The following is a 24181-nucleotide window of genomic DNA, read 5'->3' as shown; positions in this document are numbered from 1 at the left end:
TTCTGTTCCTTCCCCCTTGTTGTTAATATTAATTGTGTTAAGTATCTGGTCACAATTTATCTTTTTGATGAATACTGATTCAAAATAGGCATTAAACACCTCAGCTTTCTTTGATGTCATCAGTTATTAGCTCTTCTTCCCTGCTAAACAGAGGACCTACAATTTTCCTTGTCTTTCTCTTGCTCCTAATGTATTTATAAAAGCTTTTCTGATTGCCTTTTATGTCTCTTGCTAGGTGTAACTCATTTTGTGTTTTAGCAGATGGCAGAAAGAAGTGGAGATGGATCACCTACATCCCTTCATGTAACAGGAGTTCCTTGATGGTCCATTGCTCTTCTGTTAGACCTCAGTTCCATTAAGACCATCATGATTTTTAACCTCCCCTTGCACATTATCTGTGTAGATATCTAGCCCTCAACCCTGTACAACATGGGAACCCTCTAATCATTAATGGAGTTCATTTCCCCATCTGTGAGCTAAGAGAGTGCCCTTTTGCCCACTTTACACACAGGTAACTGACACACACAGAGACTTGTTCAAGGTCACACAAGAAGTTTGTGACACAACCAGGAATGAAACCCAGATCTCCTGAGGCCCTGTCTGGTCCTCTAACCACAAGACCAGCCTTCCTTCCAGTACACCATGTCTAATAATACCAGATCCATGAATAAATAGAGAACTTCAATCCATCCCTTTTCCTCAGCACCAAATTTGCTTGAAAAAGCATTCCCATGGCAACAAAGAGCTACATCCAGGCGCAAAAAGGCTACAGATGAGGCCTCCAAACACAGCGATGAAATTCCAAACCCAAATGCTGCCCGGCAGGACGGAACAGAGAAACATGACCCAACAGCCACTGGAATCTCTTCTCCTCCTTTGAATGGGATCGTCTGTGCATCTCAACTCCCTCTGCCCGCTGCCCATGACACCCGTACTCAGCCCCATCCAGGCTCCGAAACGGAGCAGGCAGCACAGCCCAGGGAACACCGAAGCACTGGCTGTTCCTTCGATGTCTGCATGCTGGCAGCAGAAGAGTTAAAACCAGGCTAAATTATGACTCTTTGCCATAATATGCATTGTGCTGATAAAGAAATTATTTCAAGAAGTCAGCAGCTCAATATGCTGCCGTTTTGCCTTTGGGCCAGAGAGCTTTTATCATTCTTGGCCGAGAAATACAGGCAGGCTTGATCTACACACGCACACACACACCCGGTGCCTTTCCCCTTTCCAGCTTAGCGCTAGGCCAGTGTGGTGCTGACTGTGTCATTTCTTTGAAGGGATCCACCTGATCTAATTGAACAGATACTTAATGAGGCAAAGGGGAGGGCAGGGGAAGGCTGAGAGTTAGCACTTAACGGATCGCTAAGCATTACGGCTGGGACTGGTAGGGACAGAAGAAAAGAGTCAGAGATCACACAAATCACACCAAACCTTTGCTGAAAAGTGGGACCAAACTCAAACCATTTCCCAGGTACTGAAAATCTTCAGGGAACTTTCACCTCCTACCCCCTTGTCTATTGTTTCTGGCCTGGGCTGGGAGCAGATCTACCCAATTACAGAAAGAACATCTCTCCCTCCTTCGGATTTTATCACAAGCTTTGTGATATTTGATTTTTTTTTCTTAAAACATCAGCTCCCAGAGTCATGGGATAATAGGAGAATCTCAGCTTTCATTTTTAAAATAAGTACATTTCTAGGCCTCATGCCTGTGGAGAACTGGGAAATGTGACCCGAGTGTAATCTAAGGACTCAGAAACCAGAATGCAAATAAAAAGAAATCCAATTAAAAAAAAAAAAAATCTTATGATTTTTAAGCCAATCTTGTTATTTCCGGGCACTGACTAGTGATTTTGGAACACCTGGGATTAGCATATATGGAATAACTCACACATTTCAAACTTTCCATTTGTTGGCATCGTTTCGTCTGCGAGAGACGGTGGGAATTGCAGCGTATGATGTAGATGGTTTGCAGGGTCTCATGTGATTGAATAGTCCAATCCGAGATTTGCATGATCTTTGGCAGTTATTGCAAATGTCTATATCTTGGCTGGAAGCTGCTTGCTTACTACAGGCTCTTTTCTCCTCAAGCTGTAGGAGCCAGCTTCTGTCATGGACTTTGATACCCTGATGGAGACGATGGCGCCACTTGTTACGATCACTTGCCAAGACTTCCCATTGGTCAGGATCAATTCCAAATTCCTTCATATCTCACTTGCATGTGTCTTTCTAGCGAAGCTTGGGATGTCCTGTTGTTCTTGTTCCCTCTGATAGCTTCCCGTATAGCATGTCCTTGGGTATGCATCCATCTTCCAACTTACTCAGATGGCCCAGCCAGCGCAGTCGTCTTTGCTTGATCAGGGCTGTCACACTTGGTAAATTTGCCCTTTGAAGAACCTCTGTGTTTGTAACTTTATCCTGCCATTTGGTGTTGAGTATGCGGCGTAAACAGGGTAGGTGGAAACTGTTCAACCTTTTCTCCTGAGGAGCATAAGTTGTCCATGTTTCCCTACCATACATGAGAGTGGTGAGGACGCAGGCTTGGTACACTAGCATTTTGGTCTTAATGGTCAGCTTTGGGTCAGTCTGCTGAAGGTGGTGGCAGCCTTTCCAATGAGAACATTTAGTTCTTCATCCAGTGAAAGGTTGGTGGTCACTGTTGAATCTAAACAGCTGAATGTCTGGACTACTAGCTGGTTTGCATTTAAGGTAATTGAAGGATCTTGTGGAACCCTCTGTCCTGATACAACCATTTTCTTGATGCTGATGGTGAGAGCAAATGCCCGACAGGCACTTGAAAGGCAGTCCATGAGTTCTTGTAGTAGTTCTTCATTGTGGGCTACGAGGACAGCATCATCAGCGAACAGAAGTTCCCTGATTAGCACCTTTCTGACTTTGGTCTTTGACTTAAGTCAGGACAGGTTGAAGAGTTTCCCATCTGATCTTGTGTGGAGATACATTGCATCTTTCAGGTCCTTAAACACACAGTTCAAGAGTACCGAGAAGAAGATTCCAAAGAGTGTAGGGGCAAGAACACATCCTTGCTTCACTCCGTTTTTCATCTCAAAGCTGTCTGAAGTGGACCTGTCAAACTGGACAGTTGCTCTCATGTTGTTGTGGAATGAACATATAAGATTCAACAGAGTTGGTGAGCATCCTATCTTTTCTAGTATTGCAAACAGACCTGCTCTGCTGATTGTGTCAAATGCTTTGGTTAGGTCCACAAAGGCGATGTACAATGGTCAGTTTTGCTCTCTGCACTTTTCTTGGAGTTGACACAGAGAAAATATCATATCTATAGTTGATCTTCCAGCCCTGAATCCGTACTGTGATTCAGGGTAGACACGATTTGCCAGCTGTTGTAGGCCAAGAAACTAGAAACATTCCATATAGTTAAAAATACTTGAAATCTTATGCATAGGCTATATTTGAAGAAACTAATTAATGAAGAAACTAATAGGCTATATGGTGCAGATCAACATCTCAGGCCTGGTCTACACTAACCCCCCAAGTCGAACTAAGGTACGCAACTTCAGCTACGTGAATAACGTAGCTGAAGTCGACATACCTTAGTTCGAACTTACCGCGGTTCAGACGCGGTCCACACACGGCAGGCAGGCTCCCCGTCGACTCCGCGGTACTCCTCTCGCCGAGCTGGAGTACCGCAGTCGACGGCGAGCACTTCCTGGTTCGACTTATCGCGTCCAAACCAGACGCGATAAGTCGAACCCAGAACTTCGATCCCCAGCCGCCGAACTAGCGGCTGGGTGTAGACCAGCCCTCAGTTAACTCAAGTGAGGGGACATTGTGACATCAGAAGTTACTCAATCAATCACCACCTTATCCTCTACAGCTAATTTGCATGCAGCTATTCTATTGGCTGTAATGACTCAGTGGTATTAATACATCTCATGAGGCAGGTAAGTATCAACCTTCCCTATTTTGCTGATTGGGAAGCAGAAACCAAGAGGTTCAAGATACAGAAGTTGGTCCAATAAAAAATATTACCTCACCCACCTTGTCTCTCTAATATCCTGGGACCAACATGGCTACAACAACGCTGCATACTTTTAATAAATCTGTTTTCAGACAGAGCATCCTTTCTCTAGTACCACCTCAGTGATTTTGTTAAATTCCTTTAAAAACATATTTTATATGAGTATCTCATACTGCTGTGCCAATATTTAGAAGATCCTAGGCGAATACATCAGCCCTGGCGCAGCCCAGACACCTACCTCCCACCCACACATTCCTGTCTGCAACCATTTTAACTTCAGCTTTGCTGCTGCTGCTGCTGGCGGTCAAATAGAGGTTACCCACCAGTAATCAGAGTTCTTCGGGCTGACCTCTGCAGAGTCCCACTCTTGACATGTGCCATTCCTAAGAGGGGGGATGTGCAAAGGCTGTTTCAAAGAACAACAGCCAATTGCAAGTGAGCTGCTCCCAGAGCAATGCATTAGAGTAATGTCATCCGAATAGTGCATGAGACAGGAAGTGAAATTTCAAGAGTGAAATTGACTCAAATGCACCAAGTAAACAAATTTTAAAAAATACAGGGGGGGAAAAACACCCTCTCCATTTTCTTGTCATATAGAGGTTACTTTTGGCAACAATAAGTACAATGTTCTCAGAATGCAGTATTTGCCAACCACTACTGTTCAAAAATCATGAATCAGCTCCCTTCCCCCAATCATGAGACTGATTCAAAAATCATGAGCTTTGAACATTAATAAATGTAGGGTTCTTGTTATTGGTCTTCTGGGTTTTGAACCCTTAGGTTTCATGTTTCCCAGCCCTTCTCTGTGAACTTGATGGCTACAGATGTAATTTCTATTTAAAAAGAAAGCTGAGATTATCATGTAATCACATGACTCCAGGAGGTTGGGGCTTTATGAAACAATACCAAATATCGTGAGCCTCACAAGAGTCGGCAACACTGATATGGCAATAGGATTTTTGGCTTCACTGTCTCCTTTCAAATAACATGCCTGAGCTCAGTGTGACAACCCAGATTAGAACCCAAGAGTGCCTGGCTCCCAGTCCTGGGCTCAAACTGCTAGATCACACCATCACCTGAACACTTCCGCTTGAAGGAGGTGTGGAGACATCCTCAGCAAGCAGATCAGCACAGAGATGGCTCACAGAAAAGGGCAGAATGGAGGTGTGTGGGGGACGGGAGGCTGCCTCAAGTAAACCCTACAGTACCAAGATCAGAAGTGGGCAGTGAAACGGAGAGGAAACGAGAGATTGGATATAGGCAGGGATAGAGCTAAAGAGACGATGAGGCATTTGGACTAGGGTCCCAATCTTGCAAGCTACTCCATGCAGACAGCCCCCTATGAACACCCTGTAAGTCAATAGGGCTCTGAGCAGGGGTCCATCCATGGGGAGCAGCTCATAGGATCAGGGCCTTAATGCAGAAGGAGAAAGGAAGGCATTGAAGGGGCTTGAGGAAGGAAGTGAGCTAGCTGGAAGTGGGAGAAGAAGCGGGAGAGATGTAAGAGGTTCTGTGAGCCTGATTCCCCACTGCCTTGTATCGCTCCTATTCTGGTCTGAAGGCACTTTACGCCCACTTTGCGCAGGCATAAATGAGTGCACAAGGCGGTGCAGAATCAGGCCATGTGGGTGTATGTCTCTGTGTGTGTGTGTATGTGAGAGAAAGACTGACTCTCATGTACCGAAATTCCAGTCACCGCGGGGGAATGTCTCCACACACTGAAATTGCTGATAAAAACCTGCCAAACTGATGGAGGAGTTGGAGGTGGGGGGAAGTGTCATCAAGACAGATAAGTGAGGAAATGACACCTTTGAGCAGCAGCTTTCCTGTCAGCACCTCACAACGCCTCCCATTCAGGGAGAAGCAGTCACCCCGATCATAAGTCACTCGGTGCCCTTTGTGAATCCTTAGACTAAATGGCAGATTTCATGATAAATCATGACAGATCTGCCATACACACCAATCCTACCCACTCCAGGGACAGGCACTTGAAACATATGTTTTCACTGCTTTATTATACAGCTGCATCTTGGCGAAATAATGGAGCCTTTGCGTCTCTCCTTGATCTTTTGGTTACAAATCAATCTCCCTCTCTCTATCACTCTCTCCCTATTTATATTTATATAGAGTGGAACCCTTCTGCTGCATCCCCATTCCTAAGCCCACAGGTGCCTCCGACCGTGCCGCCAAGTCCTGGTTGTCACGTCTGAGCATACAGAGTTGCTGCTTGAAAGGAACGTGCTGGTACTGGTCACAGAAGGCAGGCTTGGAGCCACGCCCGCTCTTGACTTTGAATCTAGGCAGCACATGGCACTGTTGTCATTTAGCCACCTACCTCCCCGCCCCCACAAAAAGCCCAACCGCACACTGAAAAGAAAGACAATTAGGGGCTGTGATAGCACATGGGCATACTGGTGGGGCCTTCTCGGAGCACCGTCTAATAGAGCAAGGGGCTGGGAAACAGGGACTCTCAGGGCTGCACTGCTCTGAGCCCCGGAGAATGGGGCCGCATGTCTCCATGGGGGGCTGGAGCAGATTAGCTACCTTGGGACAAGTATCTCCCTTAGGTCCCCTGTCCAGCTCGGCCCCTGGCACTGGCAGGAGGTGGGAGGATAACATGACTAACTTCTCTTTTCTTTTCTAAAGCTTTGCGGTTCGCCTTTAACCCCAGAATCACATGTCAGCCAGCAAAGCTAGAATCTCCCACAAGCGGCGGGACTTTAAGTCCAGGCCATAAGACACAGGCTCTTCTGAACGACTGGCTCTCGTTTAGCATCGCTCCGTAGATCCTGAGCTGTTTTCAGTTCCAAAATAAGAAGATCCTGTTCTTAAAGGGTTTTTCATCCTATAGGATCTCAACGTGTTTTATATGGAGAGGAATCACTTCACCCACCCATGATCTGCAGCTGCCCCCGGAATGTCAGGGCTGAGCACCATGGCCCCGATCCTGCAAAGCACTTAAGCGGTGTTTAACTTGAAGCACAGGAGGAGACCAGGGGCTATTCATGTGCTTAACATTAAACGTGTGTCTAAGTGCGGGACTGGATCAGGGCCTTACCGCACACAGCAACACTGCGGAACAGTTCAGGACAGGCCGTGAAGAGGAATACTACCCCCAACTACAGCCGCCAGGGGATTTGGGGAGGCAGGAAGTAATGACCTGAGTGGGAACCTAGCCCTGGCATTGGCGCTCACGCGCATGCTGTCACGCGTTGCCAGGGAACGTTTAGGGATGGAGTTGAGTTTATAAATCTGGCCATTAGCTGAGCATGCAACCCCCAACCAGGCTTGGAAATGTTAGGGTTACCATTCGTCCGGATTCTCCCAGACATGTCCGGCTTTTTTGAGTTAAAAATAGCGTCCGGGGGGAATTTGTAAATGTCCGGACTTCCCCCCCCCCCCAAGCAGAGCGCGCGCGGCTGACAGGGCAGCCGGCCGGATCCTGCCACTCGCACGGGGCTCTGACAGCCAGAGCCCCTCCTCCGCTTTCCCCTCCTCTCCCCTGCAGCTTGAAATCACTCCCCTCCTCTCTCTCCCTCCCTGCATTTGCAGATCGCCGGCCAGCCGTTCGCATCGGGCCTCCGGCAGTCTGGAGCTCCTCCCCCTGCTCACCCTCCCCTGCTGCCCTGCGCGCCGCTCCGCAGCACTCTGAGCGGCACGGTAAGGGGGCCAGAGGGTCGGAGAAGGGGCAGGGAGGTTCTGGAGGGGGCAGTCAAGAGACAGGGAGCAGGGTTGGATGGGTCGGGAGTTCAGGGGGGGTCTGTCTGGGGGTGTGGATAAGGTTTTGGGCAGTCAGGGTACAGGTAGGGGGTAGGGTCCTAGGGGTGCAGTTAGGGTGGGGGGGTCTCAGGAGGGGGCAGTTAGGGGACAAGGAACAGGGAGGCTTAGGTAGAGGGTGGGGTTCTGGAGGGCAGTTAGGAGCAGGGGTCCCAGGAGGGGGCAGTCAGGGGACAAGGAGCAGGAGGGGGGTTGGGGGTTCTGAGGGGGGCAATCAGGGGGTGGGAAGTGGGAGGGAGTGGATGGGGGCGGGGCAGGGTGGGGGTGGGGCTAGAGCAGGGCTCCCCCCCCCAGTGTCCTCTTTTTTGATTGTGGAAATATGGTAACCCTAGGAAATGTCAGCTTACGTGGTTGGGCCCATTTTCCCCCTTACTCTCGGGGAGAAATCTCACCTCCGGTTCTGCACAGGCCTGAAGACACCAGGAGCACTTTGTGGGCACAACCCAGGCAGTTTATATGCAGCACAATTAATAGTATCCTGGGAATCTCTATGAAAAACAAATACCCACCACAGCCACAGGAATTGCTCTCAGCCCCCACCCCACCCCTCTCTCTGCCCAGCCCTTGCAAATGCTAATTCAATTCAGCACCTGAAGTGCAAGATATCATGAGCATATAGGGAACATCCTTACTAACAGGGTAGTTATGCTGTCATCAGCATGGCTGGCTGCCCTACAGATAGCATCAGGGACAGGCACTGGCTTATGTTGCTTTGAATGTTTCACCAAATCAGATCATATGTAAAATAAAAACACCCTGGGCTCTGTTGGCTACCCCCGATAGCTTGGCCACCCTCAGTATTGTAAGACAGGAAAAGCGGTTTGATACAGTTGAGGGCCAGGACTCCTGGGTTCTATTCCCAGCCCTACCACCACCTAGTATCCCTAAACAGGCCACTTCACCTTGTTTAGCTCCAGTTTAGCCATGTGTCATATGGCTCTGTGTCATATGGAACTGTCATGAGCTAGGTAGCACAGCTGGACAACATTTCAGCCACATTATCTTTGACTTTCAAAGTCTGACAAAAAATGAGAAAAAACATCAATGAGACATGCAACCCATGTGATGCATCATTAAACGACTACAACCCATAGTCGATGGGGACCACATCCTGAAAGAAATCTTTCCCAATCTCCCTCTTCTGGCCTTCAGACAACCTCTCCAAGCTCATCATCAGAAGCAAGCTCCCCAGAGATCATGACCCACCAACTCACCCTGCCAGAACAGATGTAAAACCTGTACACATATCTCCATTGCTACCATGATCAATAACCCCCCACAACACACCTTTCAACATCCATGGGTCCTACCCATGCCTATTACAACATGAGATGTACCTCATTCAGTGCAGAAAATGCCGCAATAACAACTATGTGGGTGAAACCAGGCAATCAATACGCTCTCAAATAAACTCACACAGAAAAATGAGAAAAGACAAGAACACTATATTACCCGTGGGCGAACACATTTGATAAAGCGATCACTCTGTAGCTGACCTCTCAGTCCTCATCCTCCAAGGAACCCTGAACAACACCTTCAAAACATGAGCCTGGGAGCTTAAATTCATAACTTCACAAGACACTAAAAATCATGGACTTAATAATGATACTGGATTTATGGCTTATTGCAACAATCTGTAACCCACTAACCTTCCCTTTTTGTCCTATGACTGCAGAGGTGTTAACAGGCCACTGTACCTTGTCTGGTCCCTTGAATAGGTGCTAACTACTTATGCTAAACAATCTGTTCAAGGCTGTATTTATCTGTGACCCTCTGAGCACCTTTCTCCGACCTGAAGAAGAGCTCTGTGTAGCTTGAAAGCTTGTCTCTCACCTTGTTTTCTAATATCCTGGAACCAACATGGCTACAATAACACTGCAAATATTGACAACATTTAAGTACAATATTTATATTTTATAATTATTTTATAATTACATGGTAAAAATGAGAAAGTCGGCAATTTGCCGGTAATGGTGTGCTGTGACACTTTTGTATTTTTATGTCTGATTTTGCAAGCAAGTCGTTTTTAAGTGAGGTGTAATTGGGGGTACGCAACACAAACCAGACTCCTGGAAGGGGTCCAGTAGTCTGGAAAGGTTGAGAGCCATTGTATTACAGCACCAGTTATGGTGGCTTGGCTGTTTAGCTCAAACAGTAGCAGCTCAGAAGGTCTCTGGTTCAGTCCCTAGTTTGTAGCCCAAGATAGGGGCTCCCACATAAAGAGGACTTGCTTGTGAGGAAAGTGGATGTCAGGCTGCTAGGGAGGGGGGAGAGAAAGAGAGAGCTGGAAAGTACCAGAGGAAGGAAGGTCTACTCCCTCCAGGAGGCTGTTGGCTTTTGGAGACCCTGGGACAGGGTGAGGGCTAAGGGAGGCTTTCAAAGCACATGCTGTATCTGGCTCCTGAGTGGCTGGAAGTAGGGAAGTGGGCAGGAGGGGAGACTGAAAAGGAATTCCGCTGAGTGGAAAGAATTAGCAAAGCACGTCCTACCCAAAGGGACTTGCATCTCACAGGTGACTGGCAGTGGACTAGGGAGCCCTACAGGCAGTTGATTTGCCAGCAGGTTGTCACTGTTACCATCTGAGGGCTGCGAGGTGGCCTCCATGAAATGAGTCAGTGGCTCCCAGAATGCAGACAACCCTAGCCCCACTGGCAGCCTTGCTGGCAATCTCCAGTCCAACTAAGAGCCATCTAGTGGCAAGCAGGGCATGAGCGTTCCTTTATCACACAAAGGATCAATGATAAATTTTCCCTCTCGCATGCCTTCCAGATGGTGATCTCAAAGCACTTTACAAGCCTGCACAACTCCCCTGATTGTGATTGGTTAAGCCCCTGACCTAAGCTATTAGAAAACTTCATACAACTTCCCCACCCCCAAAACCTAATAACGCACAATGGACTTCAAGAGCTCTGGGAAATTACCGATGTGCCCAGGCACCCAACATAAACCCCTAGAACTCTCAACAACAATACACCGCAGCAGCGATCTCCCACACCCAGCAAGGCAAGCCCCCTCCATCGGCCTGGAAGGGAAGGTGGCTGGAAGCAGGTGGAGTTCCCACCCTGGATGACAAATTGTCCCCTTCCTGATGTCTGGTTTTATTGGTACTTTAAATAACAACACAACATAAACTTCCACCTAAACTTTCACCTCCAGCGTGGCTGGTTCTGAGATTTCCCCCACAGGACCTCTTCAGACATTCGGGTGCCAGTCGGCCAGCCACAGAGTAAAGGCTTTCAAAGCATCCCAAACAACCTGGGAGGCTTACCTGCTTCTCAGACATGATGTACAGGTGCTCATGATCCATTGAAAAGACCATATCCCGTAATATGGGGCCGGTGTCCACCACCTGCACGATCTCGTACTCCAGGGCGCTATTGGTGGGGCCATCTACGCGGATCTGCAAAGCAAGGACAAATGGGGAGAGAGAACATGAGTGTCTTCCCTTCCTGGCACAGGGTTTGCAAGCCAATCAGTGGGCTATGAATTAGTAGCCCACTCCACCATGGAAACATAAACCACTCCAGGGGCAGCTGCCATCACAGCCCAAACATTGCTAGTCTTGTTCCTTGCATTCTCAGCCAAAGGCTAATACTAGGAGCCAACCTTTGTCCAGGACATCCTGGAGGGATGGATAATTTATGTAACAATCAGTGAGGATGGTCTTAGGTACATTTCACCTCACACAATGTTCCCAGCTGTGGGGCTTGCATGGAGGAGCAGAGGTAAAGGTAAAATAATGCCTTAGTAAGTTTCCTATTGGATGGAACATCTCCATGTGAACGGATATTTCTCCTTTAGCCAGCAGGTGGCACTACAGGAAATTGCAGACATTGGGTTTCATGGGATAATCTATCCACACACACGATGTGCCTCCATCCCTACACATCACCCAGGCCCCAAAGTGAGAGTACTGCACAGGAAAGGCAAGGACAGGGTTGCCCACGGACTCCTTCCCCGTGGCGTAGTCCCCACTGGCAAATGAGGCACTGAGATAAGGCCCTGTAACACCACAGGGCTGTCATTTCAACGGCACATTGTGATTCAGATCCAGCTGCAAGCCCGCACCTGCTTAGAAACTCCTCCAGCAAACACACACACACAGCCCGCAGCCCTCTCCCGATATGCACACACCTACGCCCACTACCTACACACACACACACACCCCATTCCCCATACACACACTCCTGCAACATAGGATCACAGTCAGAACCATGCACACGACAGTGCCCCTGCCTACCCAAAGCCCAGTCAGTGCTTATCCAAACTGGAGGGGAGCTGGGACTGCACAGATCATGGGCTCCCAGGCACAAGGTTTAGCTCCAGGGCACTCTCTATTTGGATGGGCTTGTCTTGCATGCCTAGGTGCCCATGTTGGGCCCATCACCATAGCATCGGTGACGGACACTGAAATGCCAGTGTCTTAAAAGGCTGAACGGAGACATAGCGACACGAGTCTTAACACAGAGACAGCATCCCGACCCAAATGTTATGATCTGACAATTTTATCTGGAGGGGGCGGGAGGTTTTAAAAGTGGCCACCTGGGGATGCAGATGGGTGAGGCTGGACGTGTGGGGCTGGATATTCGAGACCAAACCTCCCAAGTAGCAAAACCACAGTGACCCTGTAATAACAGCAGCTTCTTAACTCAACCAATCTGCTCTGTGTGTGTTCAGTGTCAGAGCTGTTGGCTTCAGTCCCTTCACAATGTTTTCTCTGCAGGCCCAAAAGAACTATGGGAGGGACACCTGCACTCCTTTCCTCCTGCTGCATCATCAGCGTAGAATTGCCCTCTGGACAAACCCAGGGGGTTGCCCAGGTCTCATCTAGGGCATGTCCTGCAAACCCTTTGTTACTGGTGATGATGGCTGGGAATGCCAGCAATGCCCCTCTGCCATGTACATTGGCCAAACTGGACAGTCTCGACGCAAAAGAATAAATGGACACAAATCTGACGTCAGGAATTATAACATTCAAAAACCAGTAGAACACTTTAATCTCTCTGGTCACTCAATAACAGACCTAAAAGTGGCAATTCTTCAACAACAAAACTTCAAAAACAGACTCCAACGTGAAGCTGCAGAACTGGAATTAATTTGCAAACTGGACACCATCCGATTAGGCCTGAATAAAGACTGGGAGTGGTTGGGTCATTACAAAACCTAAACTTAATTTCCCCACTACTAATTTCTCCCTACTGTTACTCACACCTTCTTGTCAACTGTCTGTAATGGGCCACTCTCTTAGCACTTCAAAAGTTATTTCTCCTCTCTTGGTATCCTGCTGTTAATTGATTTATCTCGTTAGACTGACCTCACACTTGGTAAAGCAACCCCCCGCCTTTCATGTATTTATACCTGCTCCTGTATTTTTCACGCCATGCATCTGATGAAGCGGGTTCTAGCCCACGAAAGCTTATGCCCAAATAACTTTGTTAGTCTCCAAGGTGCCACAAGGACTCCTCATTGTTTTTGCTGATACAGACTAACACGGCTACCCCTTTGAAACCTGGAAAGGAAAGAACTCCAATGGAGTTTGCAGGACTGTCAGGTTAGAAAAGGTGTTCAGATACCATTATTATTACTGTCAACATTTATATGGCCATAGGACCTAGAGGCCAACTAGGTGATGCCCCATGGTGCTGTACAAACACATTGAAAACGACAGCCCCGCCCCCAAAGAGCTGGCAGTCTGAAAGGGGGTGAGACACTCAAGCGGGTGAGACAAACAAGTGGGTCAGGAGGGGAGCAAAGGGGGCAACAAAAACAAGAGGAGGCATGCAATTCACTCACAGCAATGGGTCCCACGCAAGAAGCTAGACAGATGCTTAGAAAGGCAGGGAGCTTTTTCCTTGCCACCGAGCGCATTTGATATAGAAATTACGCATCACAAACATGGCATCCTATGATGCTAGTCTCCTCTCAGAGTAGAATATCACTTATGATCTATGGAGGTCACTGATTTTAGGAACATTGGAATTGCCATAATGGATCAAACCAACAGTCCATCTCCTTCAGTCTTCTGTCTCTGACATGGGCTAAGCAGATGCTTCCGAGGAAGGTGCAGGAAACCCCACAGTAGGCAGATGTGGGGTAATCTGCCCGCCACCCCCAAGAAGGTCTTAAACCCTGACGCAGGAGGTTTTAGATCCCTCCCAACATAACATTAACTACGATAACTCTGCATAGTCTTGCTATCCGGATAAATGTCCGATCCTTCTTTGAATATTATTCGTTTATTCTTGGCCTCAACGGCATCCGGTGGCAGTGAGTTCCACAGTCTAATTCCTCATTGTGTGAAAAAAGCATTTGCTTTTATGTTTTGAATTTGTTGCCATTTGATTTCACCGAATCTTCCATTCGCCAGTAGCCAAAAGCTATGGGACCTTTCGCCAGTCAAACCACCAAAGGGCTGGCACGCCTGAAAGCCCCAGCCACTGCTTCTCCCCTGCACGGTGACTCAGGAGGAGTAACGGGCTCTTCCTGGAAGGAGGGAAGGCAAAGCCCAAAGTGAATATGATAGTGGATGAATGAACAACGGCTTGGTGCTCTGCACTCGTGTTCTCAATTTGCTGCTGACTAAAGCAGGCCGAGGGCTACCAGGACTTAATGATCCAGGTCAGTCACTTTCCAGCTCCCACGCTCTCTCTCAACTGAGTACAGAACAGGCCTTCTTCCCCTCTTCCTGCTTTCTCCTCTCACCCTAGAGGAAACAACAGGACACTGGCTCTTGACAATACTGAGAAACCAACCAGTTTCCTTCCCTTACACACAGGCTGTGAGCTTGTTTCTTTTAACTCAATCTTTCAGCCAGGAAAATCAATCACTGAGTCATTGTGTATAATAGGTGGGAATGGAGCAGAGCCCTGCTGTACCTGAGAGAGAGGCACAAGGAGAGACAGACACAGGAACGAGGACATGAACAGAGAGTAGAGATGGTCGGGCCATACAAACTGAACTCAGTCCTCAGGCAGCAAAGAATTCTTACCCTCATTTGATAGATGGAGAAACTGAGGCACGGAGCAGTTAAAGGGCTTTCCCAAGATGAAATAGCAAGTCAGTAGGGCATCGGAGTCAGGAGTGCCTGGATCCCAGCCCTGTGCTCCACCCATCAGATCACACTCTGCCTTCAGGGAGAGCGAGAGAGTAGCGCTAACCATTGAGCAGACTGGAAGAGACTCAAGAATTTGCAGCCACTTGGTCACCTTGATGGATCTGGTGACAGAGTCACTCTCAATAACTCCTACAGGAGGTGGTCAGATCACAGACTCCTGCACTGAACACTGTCTGCTCCTTCTGTTATTTATTATTGTCTAGGGCCGGGGTTCTCACGACACATTTGTTGCTGGCCGCAGAGTGCAGCCACCAACTCTTGCTGGTGGCTGCTCTGAAAATTCTTCCAAGCTCGAGCCCTGCCACCCACAGGGGCTGAAGCCTAAGCCCTGCCGCCCCCGGGACGGTGGGTCGGGAACTCACCAGCCACCTGAAGAGTCCCAGGGTCCTCCAGTGCCATGCACACTGGCCCCCCGAGGAGGCTGTGCGGTGCAGGGCGCCGATCCCTGCCGGCAGCACCAGCAAACACCAAGGAGGCACATCCAGGAGCAAGAGCTGGGTGCTGCAGGGAGGGGCCGCTGCTTTCCTCCCCTGCCCCCCATCTCCGCCCAGGAGGCTGCAAAAAAATCCACCAGTGGCCACATTTTAGAAACCCTGGTCTAGAGGAATGACTTCATTGGCTCTCTTTCCTATTCACAGACAACTGGCTCCCTTACCTTCCCCTTGCACCCCATTCCCTGGCGGGAGCCCCTTTGCTAGAGGGAGGTCACATGGACTCACTTTTTTGCTGGTGCACAGTGGGGCCTCCCTGTGGACAAATGCAGGCACAGCATCCACAGGATTCTAGGGGGAGCCTTCCTCAGAGGGTGCCGTTCCTGTCGCTCAGCTTCATCCTCAAGCTCCAAGTTCTACTCGCTTGCGGGATCCTAAATAACCTCTTCCCCCTCCATGGGGTTTCCGTCCTTCTGACACTCGCCGCTCCCCATCTCGATCACTGGCCGGGCTAAACGAATTAGGAAACCCTATCAAGCAGCTACTTTGGTCATTGGTTTCCATCACTCTTAGCGGCTGCCGGGGTCAGGTGTGTGCACTGAGAGCTAAGCCAGCAATGACCACCTCCGGGCTCAGCCAGAGCCCTCATCCTGCGTTGGGCCCCATTAGAGAAGAAGCGCACCCAGGCGGAAGAGGCAGGCGGAGGAAACAGCAGGCTGGAGTTACCAATCCATGCAGACGCAGTGCGTGGTCCTCAGGGAGCTCCCCCTGTATGTATGGGGCAGGTAAACAATTGCCGCGGCCTTGCCCCGGGAAAGCAGCGATACTAGGGGAGAAGCAAGAACGTGATTTCACAGCCATTGCTAACCTACTTGGCTGCAGAGTCATTCTTCTGCAGCTGTAGGGGGAGGAAGGGAGGGATCAACCTTGTTCTACACACAAGCTAAGGTACAGAAACCAAACTGTCCCTAAAGTTCAGTACAAATGAAGATTCAGGAGGGGGGTTAGTACATCGGATCCACTTTTCCCTGGCTATGCGAGTTGGTCATTTCGTACGTGTAGCCCATGGATGACTGTGTTATCCAGCCCTGCCTGTGCGAGTCTGTTACGGCTCTCTGCCAGGGAGCCTGGCTCTTTGTCGCTAGTTGCAGAGAGAGACTCGGGCTTTAAGCTCCAGAGTGCCCTGGTCTAATCCATTCTGCGTTGGCCAACGCGGCAGCTGTTGAGTCCTTGTTCTCTCCCCAGTGTTAAGAATAGGGGGTAACCAGGATAGCGCAGCTAGATTCCAAATAGCCACGTTTATGAACTATGTACAAATACGCAAGATCTAGCTACGTACGTCCACTGCTGCTCTGGCAGGCCTCTGATGGCTTCTGCAATAGAGGAAAGGGCGGCCCGCTAGCAGGCTCCCAAACTGCTTAAAGGGATGTTACACAACAACACACTACAGCAACCATTGCATTTACCCTTCCCTCTCAGTTCTGAGCATAACACTCACCTGGCTGGTTTCACCCTCTGTTTAGAGGCAGTGTCATTTCCTGATTTCCAGGCCCCAGCCCAACGCCACCATGGTGAGGTTTCCAGCAAAGGGAATATTTAAAGGGAAAATAAAGAAGGAGCTCATCAAAATGGAAAACAATCCTCGCAATGAGATTTCTGCTCAGCACGGGGCCTACGGCAACCTCCCTCTGCAGTTCTGGGAGTGAAACCCCATTTGGGATTAGCTACCTGAGCCTGACAGTGGGCTGACGGCTTTGGCCTCCTGCCCAGGGAAGCATCAGATGTAAGGGCCGAAGCCACTGTGCCGGAGTGATACCAAGAGGGCTTGAAGGAGACTGGCCTGCGTCCAACTCAGCCACAGGCCTCCCGGTGCCAGTACCATCACTCTGTGAGCTCGCTGGGAACTATCAATGGCCTGCTAGGCCCCCTTCAGATCTGTGCAGGCAACTGGATCCAATGCCCAAGATTTGTGTTACAGATCAACCTCCCTGCACCCCCAGAGCTGCAGTGGGTGTGAGGATGAGGGAGGCATGGAGCATTGATCCATTTCAACCCCCCCCTCCCCATACACTGACTGATCCAAGGGGTCTCTGCTCACCCCTATGCTTAGGCGTAAAGAGAAAAGAGGATTTGCCAGGAGGATTCCCCATGGCTTTGGCCCGGCAGAGCGGCTGCTGGGGGAACCAGCAGCTGACGAGGATTAAAGAGAGACTGAACTGCGAGTTGTCCATTGTATAACAGGCGGTGTGGAGGGAGCCCTGCGGGTGAAGGCTGTACAACCCAATTGCCATCCCGATGTAATACAAGTGCTGGGGATGTGCCAATACACCGACAGGCACCATCTCCAGAGAGTTCTAATGAACGCTGAACCCAAATGGAACTCCCCTGCATATAGACCCACACACGCCACCCAACACCCCCAAACCTCGTACCTACCCAGTCATGCTCACCCCTACACTCAGCAAATACCCCCATACCTAATATGTGCACTCCTCTACCCAGTGGATACCCACACTCCCTCTACCAACACACACAAACCTGCCATCAGTGCGTACCCACGCACACCCACACCTGCAATCCGCGTCGGTGCACCCTCGCCTATGATCAGTGTGCACACCCAGTACACACTCACCTCTACACACGGTTTACAAACACACCTGGTACACACACACCGCCCCATTACAAACGCATCCAACTCCAATGGCCGTATAGGCACCCGCTCACCTGCTCAACATGTACACAAACTCATCTACCTCCAGTACCACTGCAGTAATCCCTACATCCAGTGCATGCCACACCTGATGTACACACACACAGCCATCCACCCAACATGTTACACCAGGCCATTCCACCCACCCCACACTAAGCCAATCTGGCAGTTGGAAAGGGCCCTGCCAGAATGACATTAATTCCGCTCCTTGGAAGACTATAGTCCTCGGGTTTTATTCCGCGAGGCGGGTTGCTATTAAAACGTCAGCATGACGCTTCACAGAGGTCAGCTATTGGGGGACCCGGCCTGGCAGCTGGCTGTTTGTTTGTTTGAACATTATCTGGGTCTGGCTATTTATTTGCAGCCATTGAAGTAGCAGATAATAAATATCCTCTCCCAGTAGCAAACAGATGCTTGCACTCAAGCGTTCTGGCTAGCATGGGCCTCAAAACGATCTCCTTAATGAGCAAACAATGCTATTAATCTTTAAAGATGCAGGCTCCCTCCTCTCCACCGCTCGCAGCCTCGGCCACGGCCAGCCCTGAAGGAGTTCTTGTGAAACACCCATGAGATCAGGAGGCTGAAAGAAGGAAGGAGCTTCCTTCGTTCCGCTGGCACTCAGTAGCTTTATCTGAGCTGTTCCAAGAGGGGCTGATGTAGGAGTTCGCGATTACTTGGCTGAGGTAGCAGGGTATGTGATGTGTGTCGACAAGGAAGAAATGGGTGTAAGCCCAAAGGAGCGGTCGGTACTAGGAGGGAGGAGATAGGAAGAGAACGCTGATGAAACACAACTCACGCTAGTGGTAAAAAGCACACATTTTTAAGCACCCTAGTAAAGCACAAACACCCGCGTTTTGCACTGTGATAAACAGCGTTCTGCTACTGGATCAGATATAACACCACCAGGCTCTTACATAGCACTTTCCGGCCATAGATCTCAAAGTGCTTTACAATGAAGGGCAGTATCGTTATCCCCATTGTACAGATGGGGAAACTGCAGCCCAGAGAGATGAACGGACTTGCTCAAAGTCACACAGCAAGCCAGGGCTGAGAACAGAACCCAGGTCGACAGAATCCCAGTCTAGTGCTCTGTGCATTAGGACACACTATTTTTCCAGGAGGGAGGGGAAGGGAGAAGGGGAGAAGTTTGTAGAAAAACAGCATCCTTGTCACTTGGTCCATCGATTCTGCCTGCGTTTTCTTCCCCGAAAGCCATCTCCCTTTGCTTGGGACATCACAGCCGGTTTCCCTGCATAACTTGATCCATTCATTCTTTAAATCACGTTTGTAACACACTTTGAACTCCACTCTGCTCCACTGAAGCCCAGGGGAGTTTACTTACAGTGCTGCAGGCTGGGAATGTGCTGCTTTATTCCACTCTAACGCAAACAGCATGGGGAGAAACACTAACTGAACAAGAAGTAAGGGGGGAGTGGAGCATGGCTCCAACCCATACTACGCTGAGTAACCCAGTTAACCCCTTGATGAGCACTTTACTACAGGGCATTTGGTGGGAGTACTATGATGTTGTTACTCCACTGGCTGAATAGGCAGCAGACTAAGATCCTGGCTGAATGAGAGTCATTTTTAAAAAACAATCCGGGGCAGAGGAATGCAGAGTCGTGGCTGGAGCAGCAAAGTTGCCCCCAAACAGCACGTCGCCCAACACTCTCCGGGCGGCGTCAGCAGGCCTGTCTCTGATGAAGTTAAAGGAAATTCATCCGCCGCCCAGCACTCCAGCAGCTTCCACTCAGGTAGCATTAATGCTTGATTTTGGCCATGAAATTGCCCAATTTCCCAGGGGGGATGCCTAAGTGACCGGAATGAGGATTATGGGGCTGTATTTCAAAGCCGGCGGCTCGCAGGTCACCGGGCTCAGCACAAGCAGCCTCCACCTGGCTGCACAGGGAAAAACAGAAACCCAACGGCAACAGCCACATTTGAAAAGAAAATGAAAAGGGCCATGGGAAAGAGCAACCCTTATCTGACTGCCAGCCCCGCTTGTTATCGCCAATTATTCACAGTAGCCCCCTGCCCTTCACTGCACCCTTCACCCTTCTCAGCGCTCTTTATAGGCACGACTGGGTTACGTTTCACAGCGCCCCTGCAAGGTTGCCAACTAGGGTGACCAGACATCAAATATGAAAAATCGGGACAGGGGGTCAGGGGTAATAGGAACCTACATAAGAAAAAGACCCCAAAATCGGGACTGTCCCTATAAAATCAGGACATTTGGTCACCCTATTGCCAACGGCGGCAAATGAGGCAGAGAGAGGTCAGACGACTCATCCAAAGCTACTCAGAATTAGTGGATAGAGGCCAAGATTTAGTGATCCGGGGGGCCTCGCATTTTGGGGCGCCCAGGGTGAGACACCGTAAAGGAGCCTGATTTTCCGACAGGACCGGGCCGCCTGCCCTCTGAAAATCAGGCCGCTTTCGGGTGTCTCGAGTTGGGCCTACCATAAACGGAGCCACCCACGGCTCTTTCACAAGCCTTGGCCAGAGCCCAGGACAGCTGACAACCAGCTCTTGCGCTAAGCTCTAGGCCATACTCCCCCTCGTCCCCTATTTCTTATTGAAAACATCCTCCTTTCCTGCGATCAGATTAAGGCTTTGAAAGCTCTGTTTCCAAAAGGTCCACATAGCCTTGGAGCTCAGCACATTAATTCCGATCGCACTGAGTGGCGCCCGGCTGCAGCGTTACGGCTGCACTGGGGCCTCTCTAATACCTTATTGCTTTTCCAATACCAGTTCCTCCCTGTTTTATGAACCTAATGTCTCCCAGCAGACTCCGGCACCGCTGGCTACTGTTCCTGGTGTGGGGAGGGGGCAGAGAGACAGCAGACGGCGTATGATCTAATGGCGGGATGTTATTATGATGATCTATTTCTGCTGTTCCATTGATTTTGGTTACATGATGTAGCTCTATCGATCTTGGCAAAGGGGGAGCGGGCTGGCGACACCATCTTTTCCCCATTTTCCCTCTGTCTCGGCGCACGCTCACTGGCCAAACGAGCTGCTCTAATTTGTCTAATGTCCATTAACAGCTGATCAATTTAGAATAAAACTTTGCACTTTTATAGGCCTTTTTACCCACAGGTCTGAAAGTCCTCTCCAAGTGCTACTGAGTGAGGGGACAAGTCTCCCTCTCCAAGTCAGGTGAGCGTTGTTAGCCTCTTTCCCCAGATGGGGAAACTGAGGCACGGAGCAGTTCAGTGACTTGCCAAAAATCAGTGAAAAAGTCAAGAATGGCACTCAGATCTCCTGGTTCGCAACTTTATCTCTGAACCATGAAGCCAACCTGCCTTTTCTAGTTCTGTCCGGATAAGGTTTTGAGACTGTTGATCTGAGTGATGCCCATAAAGCCATGGGTGAGAGCTCAGGGTTCACCTGACAATCCACCACTGGACTTGGTCTTGTCAGAGTTTTGCATGGCAAGTTTCCACACCCAGGGGTTTTAAAGCCACTCCAGACACTTCTGTTTCAGTGACAGCTGCCACTCACACCAGGGGCGAGGTAAACCAGTCCAGGCAGAGTCAAAACCAACCCAAAACTAGGGCCAAACTGACCCCAAACCTTCACTTCAAACTTGCTGGCAGCCTAAGCCCTCACCTGAGACCGGGATTGACCCTGACCCTTCACCCCAACTGGAACGGAACCCAAAACTTCCTCCCCCCCCACTCACAAATGCCCACACCTCTGCAAAGGCTTGCACAACCACCTACAACCTGCAAATGCGTCCGCAAACACATACACGCATCCTGCAGACTCCACAGTGCCCGCACACCCAAAGACCAACTCCACCACATCTCCTTGAGAGAGACGGACCCACCCACCCCAGAGGCATCCTGATGTTGCCTGCTGTACAGTCACTAGCTGTGGAGGCGAGGCTCCGGGCTTATGCATTTCGCCTGCAAGGACTAAACTTTACAGTCAATGTGATCAAATAATTTTAACAAATAATTCACAGCAGCGTTACCAGAGCCGGGGACGGTCAGCTCCTCCCGGAGCATTTTCCGTGCAGCAAAACATCGGTTTTCAAGGGAAACGATTCCCTAAAACACCCCCTGCTAATCCGTATAACCAACATGCATCCCACTTTAATCCCACCGCATGCAATCTAATGGCATGCACAAAGACCTCCACAACTGGCAGGATTGGGGAGTCTAATCCTTGCACGCAGTCACCCACTGACCTCTTGGGTAAATCAGCCAGTGGGGCTGAAAAATTAGGTCAAAGCGAGACCTGCCTGAAGGCTGGGTCTGAGCTGTGCCTTGCTGGTGACACACGTGCCAAAGGAGCTGACAGTTCCTCCCCTCTTAGGAGAACCAGATGGAACCAGGAAATACAAACCATCCATTTGTATTTCCTGTGTCCGGCAGGGCTCCCCATGGCAGCCTCGTGCTTGCGTTTCATGGGGCGGTGTTGCATGAGGAAGGGTCTAGTGCGTAACATTCATTAGAGAGGCTCTCTGCAGAGAGACAGACCTTTGCATCAATAGACAGACAGACATATAGAAAAACACTCCCTGCCACAAAGAGTAGATCTAAATTAGACAAAGTGCTTGGGGCAAGAACCGTCCTTCTGTTATGTGTTTGTACAGCCCCTAGCACCAGGGAGTCCTGGTTCATGACTGGGGCTTCTACCGCATCACCGCTAGTAATGACACCAGGGAGCTATTAGCACTAGGAAGAGAACCCAGATCTCATGCCTCCCAGGCCATATTCTAACCACTGGACCATGCTGCCTGCCGGATAGAGATGAGCAGGACACCTTTCTTCCTGTCTTCCTATGGGAGTGAGACTTCGTGTCAGGTGCGCGTGACATTAACATTCACCAGCCAGTTGACAGATGACATCATTTTTGAAAGTGCGGTGTACACACGCTCCCATGGCACCAACTGATGGATAAATTAGACACTCATGAGCCACGTGCTAATCAATGCAAATCATTAGTTTGTAACAACACAAGGCAAGCTCGGCAGGGCTCATTTTTCAAGGTAATGGCCTGCCAAGCAATCAGTGTTCAGCAATAAGCCATGCCAGGGTGTCATTAGCATGCTACTGGTACATACCTAAGCTGTGAGGCGGAGGCCCAGTGGTCTCCAAGCCCTACCCTGAGAAGTGGACTGTGCCACTGGTTTTTTACAACGGGAACGAGATGTACATAGCCCTGAAAGTGCGTTTCCTGTGGTTTCCAGTATACTCCACCTTTGCATTTCTTTGCTCCTCCTGGTGTGCAGAGACAGCAGCCAGTTTGCACTCAGATTCTGGACACATGTTGCAGAGGAGTCACATACACTGCACATTCTCCCTGGAGGCTTTACTTTTGTTCTTTCTTGGGTTTTCTCCCCTTACTAGAAAATAAAAGTAACTTTTGGCTGAAAGGTCACGTTTTGCCCTTTGTCTATGGAGGTGTAACAGGGAGAACCCGAGGATCAAGCCTGTGAGGCCACCCTGAAAAGTTACCAGCAATCTCAAAGCGAATGGCAGGGTCCGGCCCACATTTTGCCAAACGTAGAGACCTTTCAAACATCATGGGCTCTAGATCTAGATCCAGACTCTTGGCTCCACACCCCAGTGCCAGCCAATGTAGCTGATCTGGCCCTGTGCGGGAATCAGTCTGTTCCAGGAAAGGGGCCAGAGCATATGACTTCCCTGCCAGAGCGAGGAGAGGAATCAGGAGCAATGCCAGCTACACTCGGCCCCTTACTCGGACTGGACTGCTAGGTGCCTCTCCAGCCCTCTGCGTCTATCTAGCACTATGCTACTTCTGTATGAAACATGACATTTCAGCACCAGGACAGCACCTATGTGCCTTAGTTTTAAAGGAGCTCTTTTCCATGTGTCACTAGGCCAGACAAAATAGCTCCTCTAGGAAGAAAAGCAATACAGACTCCGAGGGGGAACGAATCCGTTCTGAAATACAAACAGGTGGCAGCAAACACTACGGGAGGCATTGAGCTAATAACATGGTCTCCGTTCCCCTGACCATGTCGAAAGAGGTTCTGAGGATCAGGAGCAGGAGCTGGCCTGCTGGATGAGGATGTGAGTTTGGTCCAAACGTCTGACCCCTCTAAGGATTGCCCATTCTTGGTGTAACACACCAGACGAGTGTGTCTTTGTCCCCCTCTAGTGGCAGATCCACGTAAGAGG

At 49.6% G+C, this 24181-nt stretch overlaps 1 protein-coding gene across 1 annotated transcript in view; it reads right to left on the bottom strand.

The window, feature by feature from the left end:
* The window catches only part of PLXNA4 (plexin A4), a 568109-nt gene that overhangs the window by 307190 nt on the left and 236738 nt on the right, over positions 1–24181 (bottom strand). The window contains exon 3 of the mRNA XM_026648894.2: positions 11040–11171. Coding sequence (XP_026504679.1) covers positions 11040–11171 — 132 coding nt within the window. The remainder of the gene's footprint in view (positions 1–11039; positions 11172–24181) is intronic.

The sequence above is a fragment of the Terrapene carolina genome, unplaced genomic scaffold (assembly GCF_002925995.2).
Source record: "Terrapene carolina triunguis isolate 2854851 unplaced genomic scaffold, T_m_triunguis-2.0 Scaffold68, whole genome shotgun sequence".
In the NCBI taxonomy this organism is placed as follows: domain Eukaryota; kingdom Metazoa; phylum Chordata; order Testudines; family Emydidae; genus Terrapene; species Terrapene triunguis.
Note: the sequence above shows the minus strand (reverse complement) of the source record. Positions and strands in the feature narration are given on the sequence as shown.